Here is a 20905-nt window from a genome sequence, read left to right as displayed (position 1 = left end):
TCGAACCTGCAGCCTTTTAGCTGGAGAGCGGATACGCTAACCACTCGGCCATCCAGGCCGGCTATTTATTTTAAATATTTTCTTAAAACTCGTAAACTAATTCCACGTTAATTATGCTGTTTCAGTTATGAAGTTTGGGTTGACTTCATTGAAGTAACTTCATCCCTCCGACATTATTACTATTACCGTCATCAGACCAGATGGGGTTCAAAATATTCATCGTGGGAAGTCCCGTTGACACATACATAACTCATCCTAAGTACCGCCCTAAGCACATTCAGCGTCTCCTCACTCCCAACACTCCTAGGCAGTGCATTCCAATCATTCACCACTCTCCATGCAAAAAACTTACTTCTCACTCCCCCGTCCCCTGCTCATCTTATACCTTCATTATACAGTTGGCAAGGATGGTTTTTTGTTCTTTCTCGTCCATCTCATGAAAAACCTCTTCCACATTAATCTGTAACGCAGAAAACTATGAAAATACTGAAAATGGTTAACATGATTATTACATACATATATGCTGTTTTTTTTATCAATAAAATGAAAAATGCTTTTAAAAATCAATTTTAAAAAATGTAATATTATCAAAAAAGACTTTCCGTTGTAGAAAATCACTGTTCCCCTCCCTCCCTCCTCCCCAAAAAATGCAAAAAAAAAAAAAATAATTAAATATCTACTTAGAACAGTAGATATTTAAAATGCCTGCTCTTACTTCATAAGAGGAGGCAGCTATTTTGACTATTTACAAAGCTGAATTATATTGAAAATTATTTTACTGATTTTCTGCAACTTATACACTCAGCACATACCAACTTAAGATCATTACTAAAATATGATAAACAAAACAAATCTCTTAATACAGATGGACGAAAATAGTTCGTAATTTTCATCTATGTAATATGCAATACGTTAGTTGTTTACAAGAAACTAAAGTGTAATCACCCTTAAAGCATGATGTTACATGCATCAGATTTTATAAATGCCTCATCATCGTCTTGGTTCTCCAACACAAGACTAAAGCTTTCCCTTTGCAGCAATTAAGCAACTGAACCCATCATCCAATAACAATTACATGGTGATTATGGCCACTGACATGCTGCAGTTTCTAACAAAGTATCTCTTGGTATACTCTTGCTTAGAATAAATTTTTTATGTTTCAAAAATTCAAGATAATTCCTTTAAGTGTATTTTATTCTCGTTTTAGGAAAGCTTCAATGTTCATAGAGTTATTAGAAACTGTTAATTTACCTAAAAATTCTTTAGTACAGGAATACTAAAAAATAAAAAGAAAAAAATTTCAGATTTAGTATTCAGATTACGGTGTTGTTGGTTTTAATTCTCTGGTGCACTAAATTCGATGTTTTTAATATGTTTGTAGCTGGTTTGCTGTCCACTGCACTAGTATGAACAACACAAATCGTCTCATCAGTGGAGATAACAAGGGTTATGCTTCTATTCTCTTTGAAAACGACATGAATGGAAACAGTCTAATTGGAAAGGTATACTATTCTATTTATTCATCATATATTCTAATAATAAGTGATACCAGCGAATGTTTTTCTATTTAGTTACTGAGAGTACATAGACATGGAATGGGATAGTTTCTAGGGGGAAAAAATAAGTACTGTACTTACTAAATGTACCATGATATATTCTAATAATTATAGGTCTCATCGAATTTTAGAGCCTTAGAATTGTCCAACCTTAGAGAATAAGTCCTATATCTACCATAATCTCGCGATTTGCACCAAAAACGTTGGTGCAAATCGCGAATTACTGAGAAATTGTCAAGGTGGAAGTTAAATATTGATTTTTATATGAAAACTTCCACTAAATATCAAATGAAAATCAAAACTTATCCTGTATCGAATGGTATCACCAACTCGGCTATCAAGTAGTATGTAGATATTACATAACATTGTAAAATAGTACAAAAAATAATTGCCAAATTCTTCAACGGCTACGTCTATTTGCTCACGTTGTTTATCTCTTGGTCATTACCAGATGCTCTTGGGAAATATAAAAATAATACTTCTGACATGAAAAAAAAAAAAACGTTGAATTGTGAAAAGGAATTCGTAGGAAATTATTAATTATTTTCAGTGAATTGTTTTGATTATTGATGAAGTTTCCAAAACCATACCATACCATCAGCTTCCTCAAATCAGGTATGTGCAAAATACAGCCAGTTCAGCGGCAGAAACATCAGTTGGTCTACTTGAAAAATATACTTCTGAATTATTTAATCACCATGACCGAAGCACTAAGACTTTCCATTCAAAATTGTATTTACTTATATGAATATTCGATTATTCTAAAGAATGCTCTGGAAATGTTCTTCCCCGGTAGTTTTTCGAAGGAAGAGGAATAAGGTTCAAGATGAAACCATGAGGGTCTCCATTTTAGAAGTTAGTAATGACTCTCTCTACCTTACTGGTTTTTTCATTGAGATTTGATGAAATTATTTTCGCCTAAAAGAGCATAAATTTTAATTTAAAAGTCTCTGCAAATCAAGCTAACAAAATGACCATTTCAAAAGCAAGCACCAAAATATTAATAAAATAAATCCCCTCACGATCAGTGATTCCAAATCAAAGATGATTATCCTGTTCTTCGTTCTTTTCTCTAGTGTGGAGTGTCGTTCAACAGACCAAGTTGTGGTCAAAGATCTATGAATGAATATGAACAGTAGTACCAAATAAGTTGACTTCCCTTGCAAAGTATCCATTAAAATACTTCAATGTATCATATCGTCATTATTATGTACACGGTATGCAGTTAAGTAATGAGACTAAAATTATTATATCAAAACAAAGAACTATATTTGGAATTGTCAATTGCACAGATTCAAATTAATCTCCATCCAACTCCACACAACTTTACATCTATCGTAGAGGTGTTGGAAGGCACGGTGAAAGTCCTGAACAGAAACCTCCTTCAGTGTCGGGATCACACCGCGTTGGATGTCCTCAATGTGGCTGAAGTGCCCCCTTTCAAGGACCGCTTCATCTTTGGGAAGAGGAAAAAGTCTGCGGAGCCAAACCTGGCAAATGGTGGTGGTGGTGGTGGGGGGGGGGGAATGTTCGATCACACAGATCGCCTTCGAAGCCAGGAACTGCTTCACAGATAGCGCACAGGTGCTCGGGTGCGTAGTCGGGCAACAGAAACCAACTGTTGTTGTGGAACAGTTATTTCCTGACACTTCGCATGTGAGCATACAGACGTTGCACTACTCCTAAATAGTACTGACCATTCACTGTGGTGCCCTCAGGAACAAATTCGCTGTGGATCATTCCAGCAGCGTCGAAGAAAACAATGACCATTGTCTTGGCACGTAATTTTTGCAACCTGACTTTCTTCTGCCGGAGAAAAGACGTTCCCCACCATTCCATGCTCTGGCGTTTCGTTTCCGGATCAAACTGAAAACACTAACTTTCATCACCAGTGACAATTCTTTGCAACGCATCACGATCTTGATCAACTGCATGGATGAAATTCCGACAACGTGCAACCCTGTTCTCTCTCTCTGTGTTCGTGTGTCACAAACCTCGACCAAATCTTCCTCTTGTGCAAATCTCTTTCTAAGATTAATCTGGCCCTTTCCTTACCGACACCAAGATGTACAGCGAGTAGCCTAGTGGTTATTCGCCTGTCATGGGCAACAATATCCCTAGCTTTCACCACATTTTCATTTGTCCGTGCAGAAACTGGCTGTCCACAGCGTAGTTCATCCAGGGACTCTCTCTCTCTCTCCCCCCTCTTTAAACGTTCAAAGCCAGCAGAACACCTGTGCCTGGCTCAGACAGTCATCGCCGTGAACGTTTTTTAGGTCTTGATACACTTCTGTAGCAGTTTTTCCTAAGTTACATTGATATTTTATCACAGCTCTTTGCTCCATAACGCAATTTCTGACACGCTCCACGCACACCTTCTTACTTCAACGGTTGCCACAGGAAAACTACTACGTCAACTGACTCGAAAGTTGCCCTTGCGATTTCAACACATTCTAGCAGTCAAAACTATAAACACGTTTGTTACTTTTATTCAAAAGGCTGTCCTGTCAAAAATCAATCTGATTACTTAAGGAGCACACTGTGTATAGCCTGAGTACCAAACAATTATGAAGCACACTCACTTGTCTTGGCAACACGTTGAAGGAATCCTATGGAAACAGCAGATACTGGACGTCGCACAAGTCATGTAACGATGCAATCTGCCTTCTCATTTCATGATTCTGCTACAAATATTCTGCTACACTGCTCGTGTAGCATTTGTCATATTTTCTGATTTCACAAAGCTCTTCCTGTAAATGATAAATTAAATTATGGAGAAATATTTAAATTAAACATTTCCTCTTTAGTTAAAATAATAAATATTTCCGCCTAATTTTAAATAATATACATGTTCATATAATGGAAGAAAAATTACTCCTGTAGTGAAATTAATGAAATAACCATATTAATGTTAAGGTACTCAAACCGCTCGTATTCAAGTGGATGCGCATGTTACTATTAGTTTTCCTAAACCGTGGTCTAAAATTATAATGGGTGTAGGATTCTTTTTTACCCTTTGAAAAACGCTGTAGCTTACTTATATTGTTTATTTGTTGTTATTTTGAATTACAGCGCCTCATAGTCATGAAGACCATGCGGCGATTGTGTTTTTTTTGTGGGGGGGAAGGGGGGGTGCGTAATGATAACACTGGCCAACACAATTTTTGCTGACTTTTATATGAGACTTGTTTTTTACTAATTTGGGTGCGCTGATTTCAAATATCAAACCCATTTTTCTCTATCATGTCAGGTTTTTCCTTTATGGCATTTTCTTTTTGCTAATTTGTAAGTTTTTGATAGTTTTAAGGAGGCAGTACTATTTAGAGGATCAAAAAAATCGATTTTTTAATATTATTTTCTGAAAATATGTACTTTTAAAAATCTGTTCCTAACTTTTTATCAAGAAATTCGAAAAATTCCCGAAGATATAGCCTATTATTCAAAGCGGTGCGCAGATCAGAATCGGAGCGCTCACCGCTCTCGCTTGTTAGTAAACGTCCTTTATAAATTGGCACGGCTATTTCATTGGAATGAGCAACTGGCCGAATTGCTGAGTCGAGATTTGGATACACAATTTTTTTCTTATTCTTCTTATTATAACCAGAAGTCTGAACTAAACAAAAATAGCAATCATCTACGTGATTTTTCGGTTCACGCCAAATCATTGGAATGCCAAAAGCTAATTTTTGGCGTTTTTGCTTGCTCAACTGTCGTAAATTTTCTACACTTTATTTGGAGCCCATGACTTGTCCTGATCTGCTCTGCAATTTTTACGTCAAAGTATGCAAAGTACACTTTCTTAACGAAATCAGTGATATTTGTCCTTTACTGGGAACAGTAAAGCTGCCACAAATGTAGCAGAAGGAATCTACACTATTGACACAATTTAGAGTACTAGACATGATGTATTTTCTTCACTGCCGACTAACATGCAATTAACAAGACAAAAAAAAACCAGAGACTTTATTGAAACGTTATAAGCGTTCATCATACTTTCACGGTCGATTAACGATTGACTGATTTCGATCGTTCTTTGTCCGCTATGACACATATAGCATTCATTTGTTTTAGGCAGTTGTCATCGCCTACTTTTCATCACCTAAATGTATTAGGTCGGTTATAGGCCTCTCTTGCATTCAAAGCACCAGTACGTACCGTTGCAGGTTCCTACGCATTTATTCCTTTACTAACAAGCGAGAGCGGTGAGCGCTCCGATTCTGATCTGCGCACCGCTTTGAATAATAGGCTATATCTTCGGGAATTTTTCGAATTTCTTGATAACAAGTTAGGAACAGATTTGTAAAAGTACATACTTTCAGAAAATAATATTAAAAAATCGATTTTTTTTGATCCTCTAAATAGTACTGCCTCCTTAAAACTATCAAAAACTTACAAATTAGCAAAAAGAAAATGCCATAGAGGAAAAACTTGACGTGATAGAGAAAAATGGGTTTGATATTTGAAATCAGCGCACCCAAATTAATAAAAAACAAGTGTTAGATCATAATCAGCAGAAAAATTTTTTTTTGTTGTTGGGCAGTGTAATGTATTTACATAGCTCTCTGTAGCTATATTGCAATATTGCAACTATATTGCAACCTAGACGAGCTGTTGCACTTAGGTGTCAAACATATGATTTTCCAAAATTCTGTATAGTATGAAATTTACAATAAAAGGATTTTATAATTAAAAAACTGAAATGAATTATTCATTAATTTATACGAATTACTGATAATGGATTCTTTTGCATACTATTTAGGGTCCATTTGTCGCTGCATTTGCACAAGCCAACGAGGGCGATGTCTCGCCAAATATACTTGGTCCACACTGTATTGATACCGGACTTCCCTGCGATTTTAATACAAGCACATGCAATGGTAAAGTAAGTATATGAGCTGCAAATTGATTGCATTAACCTAGGCTTAGAGAAAGAGAGAGAGAATGAAAGTCAACCCAGCGAAATATCATTTTACAAAATGGATACATACATTCGATTTCGTTCGTCACGACAATGTGCTTACTGAATTTAATTTTAAGGGTTTTGAAAATAAGGATTTTGTGAGCACTTGGGATGGTGCCTGGTGCGCGCGTACACACACACCTATATATCACCGATATATGTAGGACTGATCCCTCCGTATATTTCGGCGAATACACCAACATACGGAGGGATCAGTCCTTTCTATCAAGGCCGTATTCATGAGTGTGCGAACTGTGCGGTGGCACAGGCCCCACAAAGCGCAAAAAATTGAAAAAACAAAATCAATTATTTTTTTAAATTATTACATAAATTAATATTGTCATTATTATATAAAAAATATTATTATATAGAAAAATATATGTATATAATTTTACAACTAACTATTGTTGTAAGCGAAATAAGATCGTAGCGCTAGAGCGGTAGTATTTGAAACTACTCTATTATAACAATATCGTACAACATAGTGTTAAACAGGGAAAAGTGCATTTCAAAACAGGTGTTTTTAATAATTTTAAGGAGTTTTTCTTGATTTTAGTTTATGATTTTATGAACAACTAAGTATATACACCCACTGTCGTGGCAATTTTTTTATGTGACATTACTTGAAAAACATCTTAAAAAATATATTTTGTAAACTGGTTTTAGGTTATCCGACATCAGAATTTTTCTTCAATAGTAGTTTTCAATCTATATTAGATTTATTTATTTTCTAATATTATCTATTTTATTTATCAGGTAAGTAATTTTGTTTTAATTTATTAACTTATTTTATAATTAAATCTATCGTATTTAATTCTAGAGTACGACTAGTCGTGAGAGAGATTATTATGGAAGAAAATACCCAAGTGGGCATGAAAAACGAAAGCGAAAACAAGAAAAGAAGCGGCTGAGGAACGTCAAAGAAATTCACTGTTTAAATTTATGAAGTTGAACTCATATATTTGTTCAGATATATCAGTTGATAACGGGAGTTCTGAAATAACTACAAACAGTTCTTCGGCTTCAACATTAATTAATAATGAGAGTTCTGAAATACTCAAAGGAAGCAGAGAACATGACGCGTTTGGTCAAACAATGAGTATTGAAGATCCTAAAACTGAGACACCAGAGGAAGATGAACTATTTACTATTGATGATCCAGCAACATGGCCCAAAATTTTGAACAACGCAACACTAACACAAATTGTACAACGTGGTCCACCGTCTCCTCCGACTGAAAATGATTTTCCAAAAGATGACTACAAGAGGTGTTTTTCCACAGCTCACTATAGTAGAACAATTGCTAACGGAGAGAAGCAAAACAGAAGATGGCTTGTATATTCAAACTCTTCCAATTTTTTGTTTTTGTTGCAAATTATTTTCTTCTGCAGATAATTTTTTATCTAATAATGGCTTTTCTGACTGGCGACATGTAAGTGAAAGATTAAAGTCGCACGAACGAAATCCAGTGCACATGAAATGCATGTATTCATGGACACAAATGGAATGTAATTTAAACAATCACAATACAATTGATCAGGCAAATCAAAATGTCATAAAATTTGAAGCAGAACGGTTAAGAAATGTTTTAAGACGAATAGTAGCAGCAATTCCTTATTTATCCGAACATAATTTAGCTTTTAGAGGTAATTTTGATACTTTGTACACAGCCCATAATGGTAATTTTTTTTGGAATCATAGAATTAATTGCAGAATTTGATCCACTTTTAAAAGATCGTTTAATGATCTTTTAAAAAATCATTAAATGCTTTTTAAAAGCATTTAATGATTTTAAATGGGAAAAATCATTTAATGTAAATTTTTTAATTAATATAATCATTAAATTAATGTAACCATTTAATGTCAATAATATAATGGGAAAAAAATTATAGGTAAGAAACAAAATTCTTATCTATCACACCCATTATGCAAAATGAATTAATTGTTGATATGGGAACCAAAATTCAACAAAATATTATAAATATGATACGACAAAATTACTATTCAATAATTCTCGATTGTACTCCTGATGTTAGTCATCAGGAGCAAATTTTAGTAATTTTTAGATTTTTACATATATTTGAAGCAGATATTGAAATTCGTGAACACTTTTTGACATTTTTGACAACTAATGACACTACTGGTAAAGGTAGATCTGAAAATATAAAATCACTTTTGAATAAATTATATCTTAAATTGTCAGATTTTAGAGAGCAAGGGTATGATAACGGATCGAATATGAAAGGAGTATATAAGGGAGTCCGTGCTTACATTTTAAATGAAAACGAAAAGGCATTTTATACTCCTTGCGCCTGTCATAATTTAAATTTGATTTTAGGGGATGTCACAAAATCATCAATTATAGCAATAAATTTTTTAATGCTATACAAAAAAATATATACAATATTTGCTGCCTCAACTTCACGTTGGGACATATTAAAGAAATTTGTAGAATAGAATTAGTTAGAGCTGTACGTTTTCAAATTCCAGAATTTTTAAATGCACTAAAAGAATTATTTAAACTGCATCAGATAATACTATCAAAGTAGAAGTGGTTTCAATATATGAAGAAATAGATTCATTTGAGTTTATACTAAGCCATGTAATTTGGTATGAGCTTTTGTCAAAAGTTAATTTAGTAAGTAAAGTATTACAAAATGCAAAAATTCCCATAGACGTAGCAACTAAGCATATTAAAGAGTTAGTGCAGTACTTTGAAGAGCAGAGAATATCAGGATTTGATAGTTGTTTTGAGATTGCTAAAGAACTGTCAAATCTATTAGAAATAGAAATTAAATTTAAAGAAAGTCGAATACGTCGAAGAAAAGTATTTTTTGATTATGACACGCCTGATGAATCACACATAGGTGATAACAAAGATAATTTTAGGATAAATTTCTTTTTTGTAATTTTAGATACTGCTCTACAATCTGTCAAAAAAAGATTCGAATTGTATGAAATTCACGAAAAATCATTTGGATTTCTTTATGATATAAAATTAATAAGAAAAATGACAGAAAATGAGCTGTATCAAAAATTAAATACAGATATTGATGAATCTGAATTTTACAATGAATTAATTATTTTTAGAAATACTGTTCCAGAAGATGCACCCATTAATATTTTAAAATTCATAATTGCAAATAATTTGTCGGATATTTATCCAAATATTACTACGCATTTAAAATATTATTGACCAGTCCAGTTACGGTCGCATCAGCAGAAAGGTCATTTTCCAAATTAAAATTAATAAAAACCTATTTACGGTCTTCTATATCTCAAAAATTTGTCGTCCCTGGCAATAATATCTATAGAGCATGAAATTACAAAAAAAAATTTGAATTTTGATAGCGTTATAAATGATTTTATTGATAAGCGCATTAAGTTAAATAAAATTTAATATATTAAGATTTCTTTTAAATCTTATAAGTTGTTATACATATTTTCATTCTTTATAGTAAAAATGGATATTTTTTTCATAATTTTATATTATTATTTATATTACTAAATAAATCATTGTTCTGGCGTATTTATATGATAATGTGTACTTACATAATAAAATAATATATCATGTACATACAAACACATTTATTTTTTAACTAATATCTTCCCTTTACTTAAATTGATGCTAAAGAGCATACTTGTTTATTTATGTGCATAAATATTTTTCATATTTGATTTAATTAATTAACAAGATATTCTTCCATTTAAAATGTCCATAAATGTTACTAACTTTCAGGGCCCCGCTTTTCCATTTCGCAACCGCAAAATGTAGAAACGGGCCTGCTTTCTATGCTCTGCATCAGAAAGACACTGTACTACCATTACTACTCATATTCTTGCTACTTTTACCACCATCGAGATTTTATAAAATTTCCTCCATGAGATGAGCTGATTAAGCTAATAATCTAGTGTTTAATTTGGATAGACATGACTGACAGTTTATGACTTAAGTATTCATGAAAATACTGATCACGTCCATATAAAAAATAGAATATTTTTATGTTATTTTTCAATCTGTTTAATTTTATAGAATGAAAAATGTATTGCACAAGGCCCTGGAAAAGATATGTTCGAAAGTACTAAAATTATTGGAGAGCGGCAGTATGAAAAAGCTAAGGTAAGTGATATTTAATTTTGCAGATTTTTCTTTTTAGTCATGTAGCGATGATAGAACTACAAATGTTTTACTATTATATGGCAATCTTCACGAATTGGACCAAAATGGAGGAAAAGGTTGTAGGGAGAAGGAAGTAATTTACTTATTGAATGTTTTAACTACTTCATTAATAAATAAACGGTAAAACTGTCATTTCTGCTGCCTCCATAAGAACCAAAGAACATCGTTACTATATCCCATGCACCTACCCTGTAAAAATCTCACCAGGAATACTTTGTGGGCAATGCCTACATTAATGGCAGAGATAAAGTGAACAAAGTGACTGATATATATATATATATATATATATATATATATATATATAAATTTGTCGTCCCTGGCAATAATATCTATAGAGCATGAAATTACAAAAAAAAATTTGAATTTTGATAGCGTTATAAATGATTTTATTGATAAGCGCATTAAGTTAAATAAAATTTAATATATTAAGATTTCTTTTAAATCTTATGTTGTTATACATATTTTCATTCTTTATAGTAAAAATGGATATTTTTTTCATAATTTTATATTATTATTTATATTACTAAATAAATCATTGTTCCCTGTAAATAAATCAGTGTTCCCATACCACCCTGTATATATATATATATATATATATATACAGGGTGGTTCAAAATTCCACGTAGAAACTTTGAGGGGAGACAGAGAACATCAAAATCAACCATATTCACATAGGAAGGCATCACCGGAAACGCCACCGGAAGTACTAACAGGGCAGTAAGTAGCGTAAAAAACTTTATTAGGCGTAACTGAACAGTTCAATAGTAGTTGGATACATAATATGGTAACGAGGTGCATGTCTGCCATCTCAGCGTTCGTAAAACGACGCATGTCCTTCGTACGACGAAAGCTTGAAAGAGGAAGCCCCAATTGCTCACCTGAAGCGCTGGCGAACAGCGCCACCTATCACTTTCGGGTGGCGTTTCCGGTCATGCTTCCTATATGAATATGGTTGATTTTGATGTTCTCTGTCTCCCCTCAAAGTTTCTACGTGGAATTTTGAACCACCCTGTATATACAGGATATGTAGTGTATAAGATATTGCATGTGCTGCCATCTCATGTTATCATTTAAAATTAATTTTATAGTATCATAATGATGCTGTTGGCACACCCTCCCTCGATGAGTCTTTGGACTCCCTGGAGGTGTAAAATAATAATAATAATAATTATTATTATTATTATAATAATAATTTCATGCACTTTGACTCACCGGTCATCCAATGCCATATCGTGCACCTTGATCGATGATTTCTGGTGTTGTTACACTTTTTGGACGTCCTTCACGTGGGTCAACTTCAAGGCTGGTAAATGAATAATTATTATTATTATTATTATTATTATTATTATTATTATTATTATTATTATTATTATTATTATTTGACACCTCCAGGGAGTCCAAAGACTCATCGAGGGAGGGTGTGCCAACAGCATCATTATGATACTATAAAATTAATTTTAAATGATAACATGAGATGGCAGCACATGCAATATCTTATACACTACATATCCTGTATATACAGGGTGGTTCAAAGTTTCTACGTGGAATTTTGAACCACCCTGTATATACAGGATATGTAGTGTATAAGATATTGCATGTGCTGCCATCTCATGTTATCATTTAAAATTAATTTTATAGTATCATAATGATGCTGTTGGCACACCCTCCCTCGATGAGTCTTTGGACTCCCTGGAGGTGTCAAATAATAATAATAATAATAATAATTATTATTATTATTATTATTATTATTATTATTATTATTATTATTATTATTATTATTATTATTATTATTATTATTATTATTATTATCTGCCTTCCGCCAAGTACATGTTATATCATCTGACCAAGTTCCGGGACCATTAATAACCCCCAAATTCATTATACCTGGATGGATACTATTAGCAAATGCGTTCAATCTCAGCTTTATGTTTACAATAATAATGTTTATAACAGCAAAGCCATTTTGAGTAATCTGCCCATAAAACAGTTTTGCTACTATAATAATTAACTTAATTCAAGTACCTTAGTTCTTTAAAACCTGCAATAATGAATACATTTTACATTTGTGAAAAAGATCAGTCAGTTGAAACACAATATCATTTAAATTTTGAAATGTATTAAGACTACAAAAATAGTGTTGCGTCCAATTTACTATTATTATGCTTTCAACTATCCTTACTTGTGAAACTCCACTTGTCTTGATCCAAATCTTATCTATATTACGAGATATCACCTAAATACAAATATTCAAGCTTCTTCTCCCCTTAGTGTCCCTAAATATTTATTTTATACTGCACCTTTCAGGACATTTAGTTTAAGATATAAAATTCAAAAACAAGGAGCAATTACCAAAATATGTCTGAGTGTAAATACTAATATGCAATCGTGGCCGTTATCTCGTAACTTAACAAATCCTCCCCCCCCCCTCGTGATTAGGTTCGTATGTTGTTACAAGTGGTGCATTGAGCGGCAATCTCAGACAACTGTATTTTCATTGAACAAACGTTTATTGAACTCTTAAACATGGTACAATTCATTCTTTATCAAATAAAACTCAATTCAATACTAAGAATATATAATGCCAATTAACACTAGCTAAACGCAAGTATTAGGCTAAGATCCTACATGAGAATTGTGATCATATTGCCATAACAGATTCTATACAAACAAAACATATATAGTCCTAGAACTAGTTGACCCTTTATCTAACCCCTTACTGGTCTGATCACGCTATAATTCTGTACTTTCTAGGACATATATAATCAGTTACTCTAATTTTCTTACTATGACAATATGGATTAAAATTATCCTTTCGCTGAGCTAATACACACCTTTGACCTTTAAAACTCTCTTAATTAAAATATAATGTACATGCATAAATAGGCACATGAATAGTTATTAATTAATAGTAACAAGCTTATTCTCATTCTAGTCTGACATGTACTAAAGTCTGAGTATAATTCTCATTAATCCCTTCAACTGTTCAGGTATTGAACAATGACTACAGTTACATATGATTTGAATTGACACGAGATTCTTACGGTACCTTTTGACTTGGGTCTTCTACACTGGTCTCTACCCTTTTCCGATATTTCACCTTCTTAGGACGAACTCTTCTATAACTTATCACTCCTAAGTTCTTTTGGCATTAAGATGGGTTTTCACGATCTTTACTTTACATGTTTCAATCAAGGACATACATAGAATCACCTATTCTACGGCTGTGAAATTCACCACGTGGGCACTGACTCCTTTATAGAATTTTCTTTCTCTCGTTACGATCACTGGACGATGAAACACACTGACATTATCTTCTCTCTTTTTTACTAAACGGCGTCCCTCATTTCTTACAATAGGAACACAGAACCGAAATCCCGCACACTTTGTTTCCTTATTGTGTCGGACGGAGAAAACTTCTAACCCGCCGCTCAACATTAGGAAAATTAGGAAAACCGCGTGAGACCTATACGAAGACTCGTAAAGAAAACTCTGAGGAAAAAAGCCTCGTTTGGGGGGGGGGGTTGCTAGCCCTTTTATACGATGAACCCTACCGGCACCTTCTTCAATTTCTTTTCTCCCCTTCCCCCCCCCCCCTTTACTGGAGTCGATTTCACTGACCAATTAGAGTGGCGTTTTTCTGCCAAAACATCCTGCGGTCCGTGTGCACGCGACTGACACGTGACGAAGTCTCAATTCGGGAATTATGCCCTTGAGCTTTTTTTTTTGGTTTTTGTTTAAGCTAACCTCTATGTCATCTATACTAAATTAATCCCCTTTTCAAAATTTTCTAAGAATTAACTCGAATCTTTAATCTCTTATTTCAAGTGTAACAACTAGCCTCTCACATACAAAATCCTATGACTAATCTTCTTTGCTTTACTTAACTTTATTTTATCATATCACAACTGTAATAAATTTCCTCCTCCCCCTTTTTTTTATTTAGTTCAACAAACAATTTCAGCTATATTTTTCACTTGGATCCAAGCATACTTTTCCTTCTTTTAATTTTATGTATTCGTTACTTTCAAAGGCTCTTAACGATATTTGCTTAGGAACAAGCTTGCTCACTTAGTTATTTATACGGGTTTTTTTATTTCTTCTCCTGTTACATCATGATAACTGAAATTTTCACATTATTAGGTTATCAGGGTGTAACAATGGTAAAGCAACAACATAAATATTGCAAAAGTGATACAACACAAGTCTTATAAGAAGGTAGTAAAAATAATACTACAAATATAATACAAGTACTGTACAAGTGAAATATAAAGACTGATAAACTAGGAAAAAACATAAGAATGAAGAAGAGAAAAGGGAAACAGACCAGAAGGAACTGTGGTCTACAATATTTGTAGACCACGCAATGTCTACAAAATTTTGACATTGCGTGGTCCAAAGAGTCAGTGAATGAGAGTCCATCTATTATCTTATAACTCTAGCCATTTATGAATTTCGCAAAATTTTCTCGCGATGACTTTCTCATGATATCAAAGAATTATTCTAGGATTATCCTAGACTAGTAAACGCAAAAATAAATAAATAAATAGAAAAATAGATTATTACTAAATTCAGATTTTTTTTCCATCTTCTAGGAGCTGTTCAAATCAGCTAAAAAACGTATTAGCGGCTCAGTTGAGTTTATACACCAATATGTTGACATGACTGATGTCTACGTGAGAATCAACGACAATCTTACAGTAAGTTGATTATTAGAATTTTAGCCTTAAAAAAAGCCTGTAAAACTGAAAATTAATATTTGTTCACTTTTAAAAGATCAGATATTACGTTGTTTTCATTGATTAGACCAAATTTATGATGATGTTTTGGGTTAAACGACACAGATTATGTTTATGAGATACCTGCCGACTTTTCCGACAAATGTTTGCATTTTTATCAAATAGCAAAATGTTTTTTTGTTCTTGTTGTTGTTTATGTGACTGCCACCCCCTGCGTATTAGTACTGTGAGCGGACTAAAAGGTTTTAAATTATATTATATTTTATTTATTTTTTAAATTTGTTTACATAATCCGTCTCTAGAAACCAAACAGAACTTTTTTCAAGCCACTTCGAACCTCCAATAAGCGGGACGTGTCACATTTAAAAACAATCATAAACATCCATGTCCAAGGCGGATTCGAACCACAGCCCATTGGTCGGAGAGCTCAGCCAATCAGCCCGGCATAATCATAGAAGATAAATCATTCATTCAACTTGGTTAAAAAGTGTTTCCCTTCAATGCAGTTCGAATTTATAGTCCAGTGTTTCTCTAACTGAATATCGAAATATCAATAATCCTCCTCCTCTGAAATGTATTCACCGTTGCCTGCGATTCGGTCTGAAGCATCCTCAAATCTCCGAACCATGAGTTGCATTTCATTTATCTTATGAATAAAAAGACATTGTCCAAAGGAGAATATCTTTGGATGTGATGATGGTTGTATGCAACAATTCAAAAGGTCTCTAAAAAGCAACATCTATAAAATCGCCGACACAAACAATTTAAACTGTTAAATTAAAGCAATCAACGATGCTTAGCGTAAACAAGTCCACTTCCAGCTGCACTGACACTGGCGACCAGTCCAGCACTTTTAAGCAATGCCTCACAAATGATTAAATACATTTTAAATACACAGCACTTAATTGCAATTCCGCTATCACAGGATTCCTCTCTAGTTGGAAGAAATGCTAATTAGACCTATTAGGTGGTAAATGAGCTGCACTGCTGGTGAGACACCACCACAACCTTCCTTATTGGGGAATCTGCAGCAGCTTATGCTCTGTTTGATCCTTAGAACAAAGATTCTTTCCAGAGCACTGTACATCTACAGTGTACACAAGCATTTTGTGTAAATTCTACACAATATGCTTGCAAGCTTAAGATTACTTTGCCTCGTTAAGTGGCGTTGATTTACTGCCTCTACCTGTCCTCCAATTCTGAAAATCGTTCATCCTGGCCTCGTTGAATTCTTATTCCTGAAGCTGGATTGTTATTAACTATTTCTCATCTCGGTAATTCAGATCATAACCTCATACAAGTTTTCTTTATTGGAACGTCCTTTCCCTTCCATCAGCAATTCACCATCTTGCATCATTTGGTGCTACAACACCACCGAGTGGAAAGATTTCCGAAGATTTTACTTCTCCCTTCCAGTGTCAGAATACTGTTTCCTTTCTCCATATGCAGGTATTTGTGACCATGTGACATAAATTATCCATTGGGAATGAGAATATGCATTCCTCACTATTCAAAATTTCCTCCCGATATCCAAGAGCTATGGTATTATCAAGAGGTGTGCCAGAGTAGTTCAAGAAAAATAAAAATAATGAAAAAAAACAAGCATGTTGTAAGTGGCTTGATCAAAAAAATCAAAATACTTGAAAAACAGTCATTAACAGTGCTAGTCTGAATGGGAAAGGATTAATGTAGAAAACCTGCCACTTTTGGCAATGGTAATCGTGCTTTTTGGTCCTTTGCAAAAGCTGTTGGGCACAATTTCTGCCCCTCGGTGCTCCTGCTTCTCTCTCTCTCTCTCTCTCTCTCTCTCTCTCTCTCTCTGTCTGTCTATCTCTCTCTCTCTCTCTCTCTCTCTCTCTCTCATACACACATACAGATGACACTATTGTAACATCACTTAAAGAAAAGATAAAGCTGACCTCTCTGCATCATTCTCACCCAACTCTTTCACAGATGACCAACGTAAACCATCTCCACCTTTACCTACATTACATGCTTCTGACTTTCCTCCTGATGGTATCCCACTAGTTCTACTCAAAAAAATCTTCTTTTGAACTAACACCTGTCCTTTATCATCTCTACACTATATTATACACAGTCGCAGTCCATACAACAACACGAAATCAAACGGATATAGAGCCCCCCCTCTAAAAAAAAAGATAAAAAGATAGGTGTCTACCATCAAACTATCGACCTACTGCTCTCATCCCAGTGCTGTCTAAAATAATGGAGAAAGTCATCAATAGTCAATTTCGACATAGAGAACGATTAACTAATCAGTGACCAATATGGAGTCTGCTAATCAAGATCTACTTCTCGCTTATGTCACCCATTTTTGGACACGTATAGTGGAAAGGTTTGGAGAAATTGTGCTGTTGCACTTGATATTTCCAAGGTATTTGATTGGATTTGGCATCCAGTGCTTCTCAGCAAAGTGCTATTTTATGGTCTGCCTTCTTCCTTTTGCAAATGTACTGCCAGCTGCCTCTCAGATAGCTTACTATGAGTAAGGTGTTCTCTCTCTCTCTCTCTCTCTCTCTTAAGATTTTCCTATTAATGCAGGTGTTCCTCGAGACTCTTATTTCATCCGCCATCTTCCTCGAAAACATAAGCATCTTATCTCACTTCCCTTAAGCTCCTTCCATAGTTTCGCTGATGACAGCGCTTTCCATTAACCACCCTCCTTTAAAGGGCTAAAACAACCTCGTAACCTTCATCAATATAGTACTTCTAAAAACACACGAAAAAAATCTTAGTTCTTCTCTTTTTATCTTAGTTTCTTCTCTCTTGATAATACTCAAATAAGATACAGTCAATAGTCAATACTTTATCTCTCTCTCTCTCTCTCTCTCTCTCTCTCTCTCTCTCTCTCTCTTCAAAATGACTCTTACTTCTAACTTTCCTTGGCATTCGCATTGTGGCTCTTCTACAGATACTTCCATGGGCTCTGTTCAACAGACTTAGCATTCATTATGTCCTCCATTTCGGGCTAAACCTACAAGAACACGAACAGCAGTGACAGTTGACTGTCTCACTCAATCTGCTACTCCCATTCATCTTTCATTCCATATACCTCAGCTCCATGGAATAGATTTTCCCGTGAAGTGCTCCTCAAAGTTCAAACCACAACTTCAGCTCTTCAAAAATAATATCAATATTATTTTTCGCTTGACCTCCATAATATTTACTACCACTTTTCACAATCCTTTTTTTTTTACATAATATCCTCTTTTTAAAACGTTCTTACTCGCCAGCTTGGTAAATTAGTCTTTATTGATTTTTGAAAGACCAAATGAGAATTTTGGTTTTTAAAATTATGGAGTGGTGCAATAATTAAATGTTCATATAACTTGGAATTTTCTTGCTCTGTTCTTAGCCTATTACAATAATACGAAAAGAGTTTCTGTTATAGCATTTATATGTTATATAAATGCATATGTTATAGCAATCCCGTCAGCGGGATTGTATCTCTTGCATGGGTAACAAATTTTTCAGGAAATGATAAAATTGTTTATGAATTAATAAATCAACAGATCTTGGAAAATTTACTGACCAATATTGCGAATTGTATCAATATTACTAAACCAACAGTAAATACTGAAATAAGACAGCCAAAAGGCTTCCCTTCGGTGATGCACAATTATTCAAATTAAGTCAAATTAAGTCAGTGACCCCCCCCATAATGTATAACATCATACATGTCCGCTAGGAGATATGTTTCGCATTATGGGAAATACTAAGGATAGTGATCGGAGCTTGTTTCACCTTTACTACGAGTTGCCCCTGTCATGAGAGGTTTGCTTATGCTTGGATCCGCCGAAACTTTTATAGTTTCCATATATTTGGCACGAAACTCTTGTAGTTTCTCTATTCGGCTTTGAAATAATGTTGGATTCAATATCCACTTAATTTGAACAACAATAAATATAAATTGCAAGGCAATGTCAACAGCAAATTTCCAATATTTGCGTATAAACTAGTTATTCTAAAATCGAAATAGCATGCCTTCCTGAATTATTTCTTGATGAACAATTTTCTTTGCTGATTTATTTTTTCTTTACGAAAGAAATGAAAAGAACTCAAAATTCTTCTGACGTAATTTGTTAAAATCTAAATCACTTTCTTTTCTATTTTATGTTAATTTCGTGCTAGATACACCCATATGTTTTCTAAACATGATTATTTTTAAAGTTCATCATTTGGTTATTTTATTTATTTTTATTTTTTTAATTAATATTTTTTGGTCTAGCCTATTTGAAATCGGCAGTTACGCCTGCCTGCTTGCGTGGCCTTGTGGATAGCATCTTCGCTTGGCAACCAGCAGGCAGTGGTGTACGACTCCCACAACCTGTTGGCTGCAGATGAAGGGTCATTAGCCGGGAAATACTAGCGAAATGCTATTAAAACAATGAGAAGAAAAGTAGTAGTTTCCGCTCATAATGAAACGAAAAGCATGACTGATGCTAGGAATGTCATATTTCACGCTACCCCTGACAGCGGTATATATTTTTTTAGATATATATTTTTAGGACATCTCTCATAGAGAAACATGCAGAGTCTTATAACATACGGTGTAGATGCACCTTCTGGCTAAAGAAAATTTTAAAGTCTGCTAAAATCGTTATTAATATGCACTGCTATACAATATCGCATTTGAGAATAACTACAAGCAGATTTAATTCTATTAGTCATTACAGTGAAATGTCACTTAATTGTACATGCCTATAAATATCCAATAATGAATTTACAAAATATGAAATTTAAAACATTAAATATAAGATAAACTAACATAAAAAATAATTCAAAACTGTCATAAGAGTTTCCTAATGTTTCACTTATTTTCTTTCTTTCTTTTTTTCAGATAAAAACCTGTAAACCTGCTATGGGCTACAGCTTCGCAGCGGGTACAATCGATGGACCGGGAGATTTTGACTTTAAACAAGGTAAGAAAAGATTTATTCATACCTTCTGTAATCCAGACAGTGTGCCAAAGGTCCAATGACGGTTTTAAAAAAATAAACTCTAAAATGGTTTAATATGCGACCTACATGTCGCACATTAAACAACTCTAGGGTTTTATTTTTTTAAACCATCATAACGTTTAACTTATCATCCCTAAAGGAAAATACTACAAATGAAGAGTCTACCCTGAAAATCATTGTGGAATAAAATTGCTTGGAGACATTCTTCATTCATTTTAATCTCAATTCCAACCATGGAAGGTTCTAAACTTGTAGTACATTCGTACCATCAATTGGCTACAGATTAAATAATCAAGAAACTGTGCTTTAAACTGTGCTATACAAATTATTTTTGAGGCCATTTTCAGGCTTCCAATAAAAACGGTGGTGGTGGTCCACTGGTCTCTCACATTGGGTCATGGCATTATGGATTACATAATCTTTAGCTCACTTGCGCTACCTTATTCGTTAAAACCTTACGTCGGTGATAAATCACATACAAAATACTAAAA

At 33.9% G+C, this 20905-nt stretch overlaps 1 protein-coding gene across 1 annotated transcript in view; it reads left to right on the top strand.

Annotated features, from left to right (window-relative positions):
* Positions 1–20905, top strand: part of LOC150096343 (putative neutral ceramidase C) — an 81655-nt gene that overhangs the window by 34740 nt on the left and 26010 nt on the right. Inside the window, exons 6-10 of the mRNA XM_090408812.1 lie at positions 1382–1502; positions 6316–6438; positions 10550–10636; positions 15289–15393; positions 20294–20375. Of these exons, the coding sequence (XP_090264938.1) occupies positions 1382–1502; positions 6316–6438; positions 10550–10636; positions 15289–15393; positions 20294–20375 (518 nt within the window). The remainder of the gene's footprint in view (positions 1–1381; positions 1503–6315; positions 6439–10549; positions 10637–15288; positions 15394–20293; positions 20376–20905) is intronic.

The sequence above is a fragment of the Typopeltis vanoorti genome, chromosome 19 (genome assembly GCF_054136105.1).
Source record: "Typopeltis vanoorti isolate ZY-2024b chromosome 19, IOZ_Tvanoo_1.0, whole genome shotgun sequence".
Lineage (NCBI taxonomy): Eukaryota > Metazoa > Arthropoda > Arachnida > Uropygi > Thelyphonidae > Typopeltis > Typopeltis vanoorti.
Note: the sequence above shows the minus strand (reverse complement) of the source record. Positions and strands in the feature narration are given on the sequence as shown.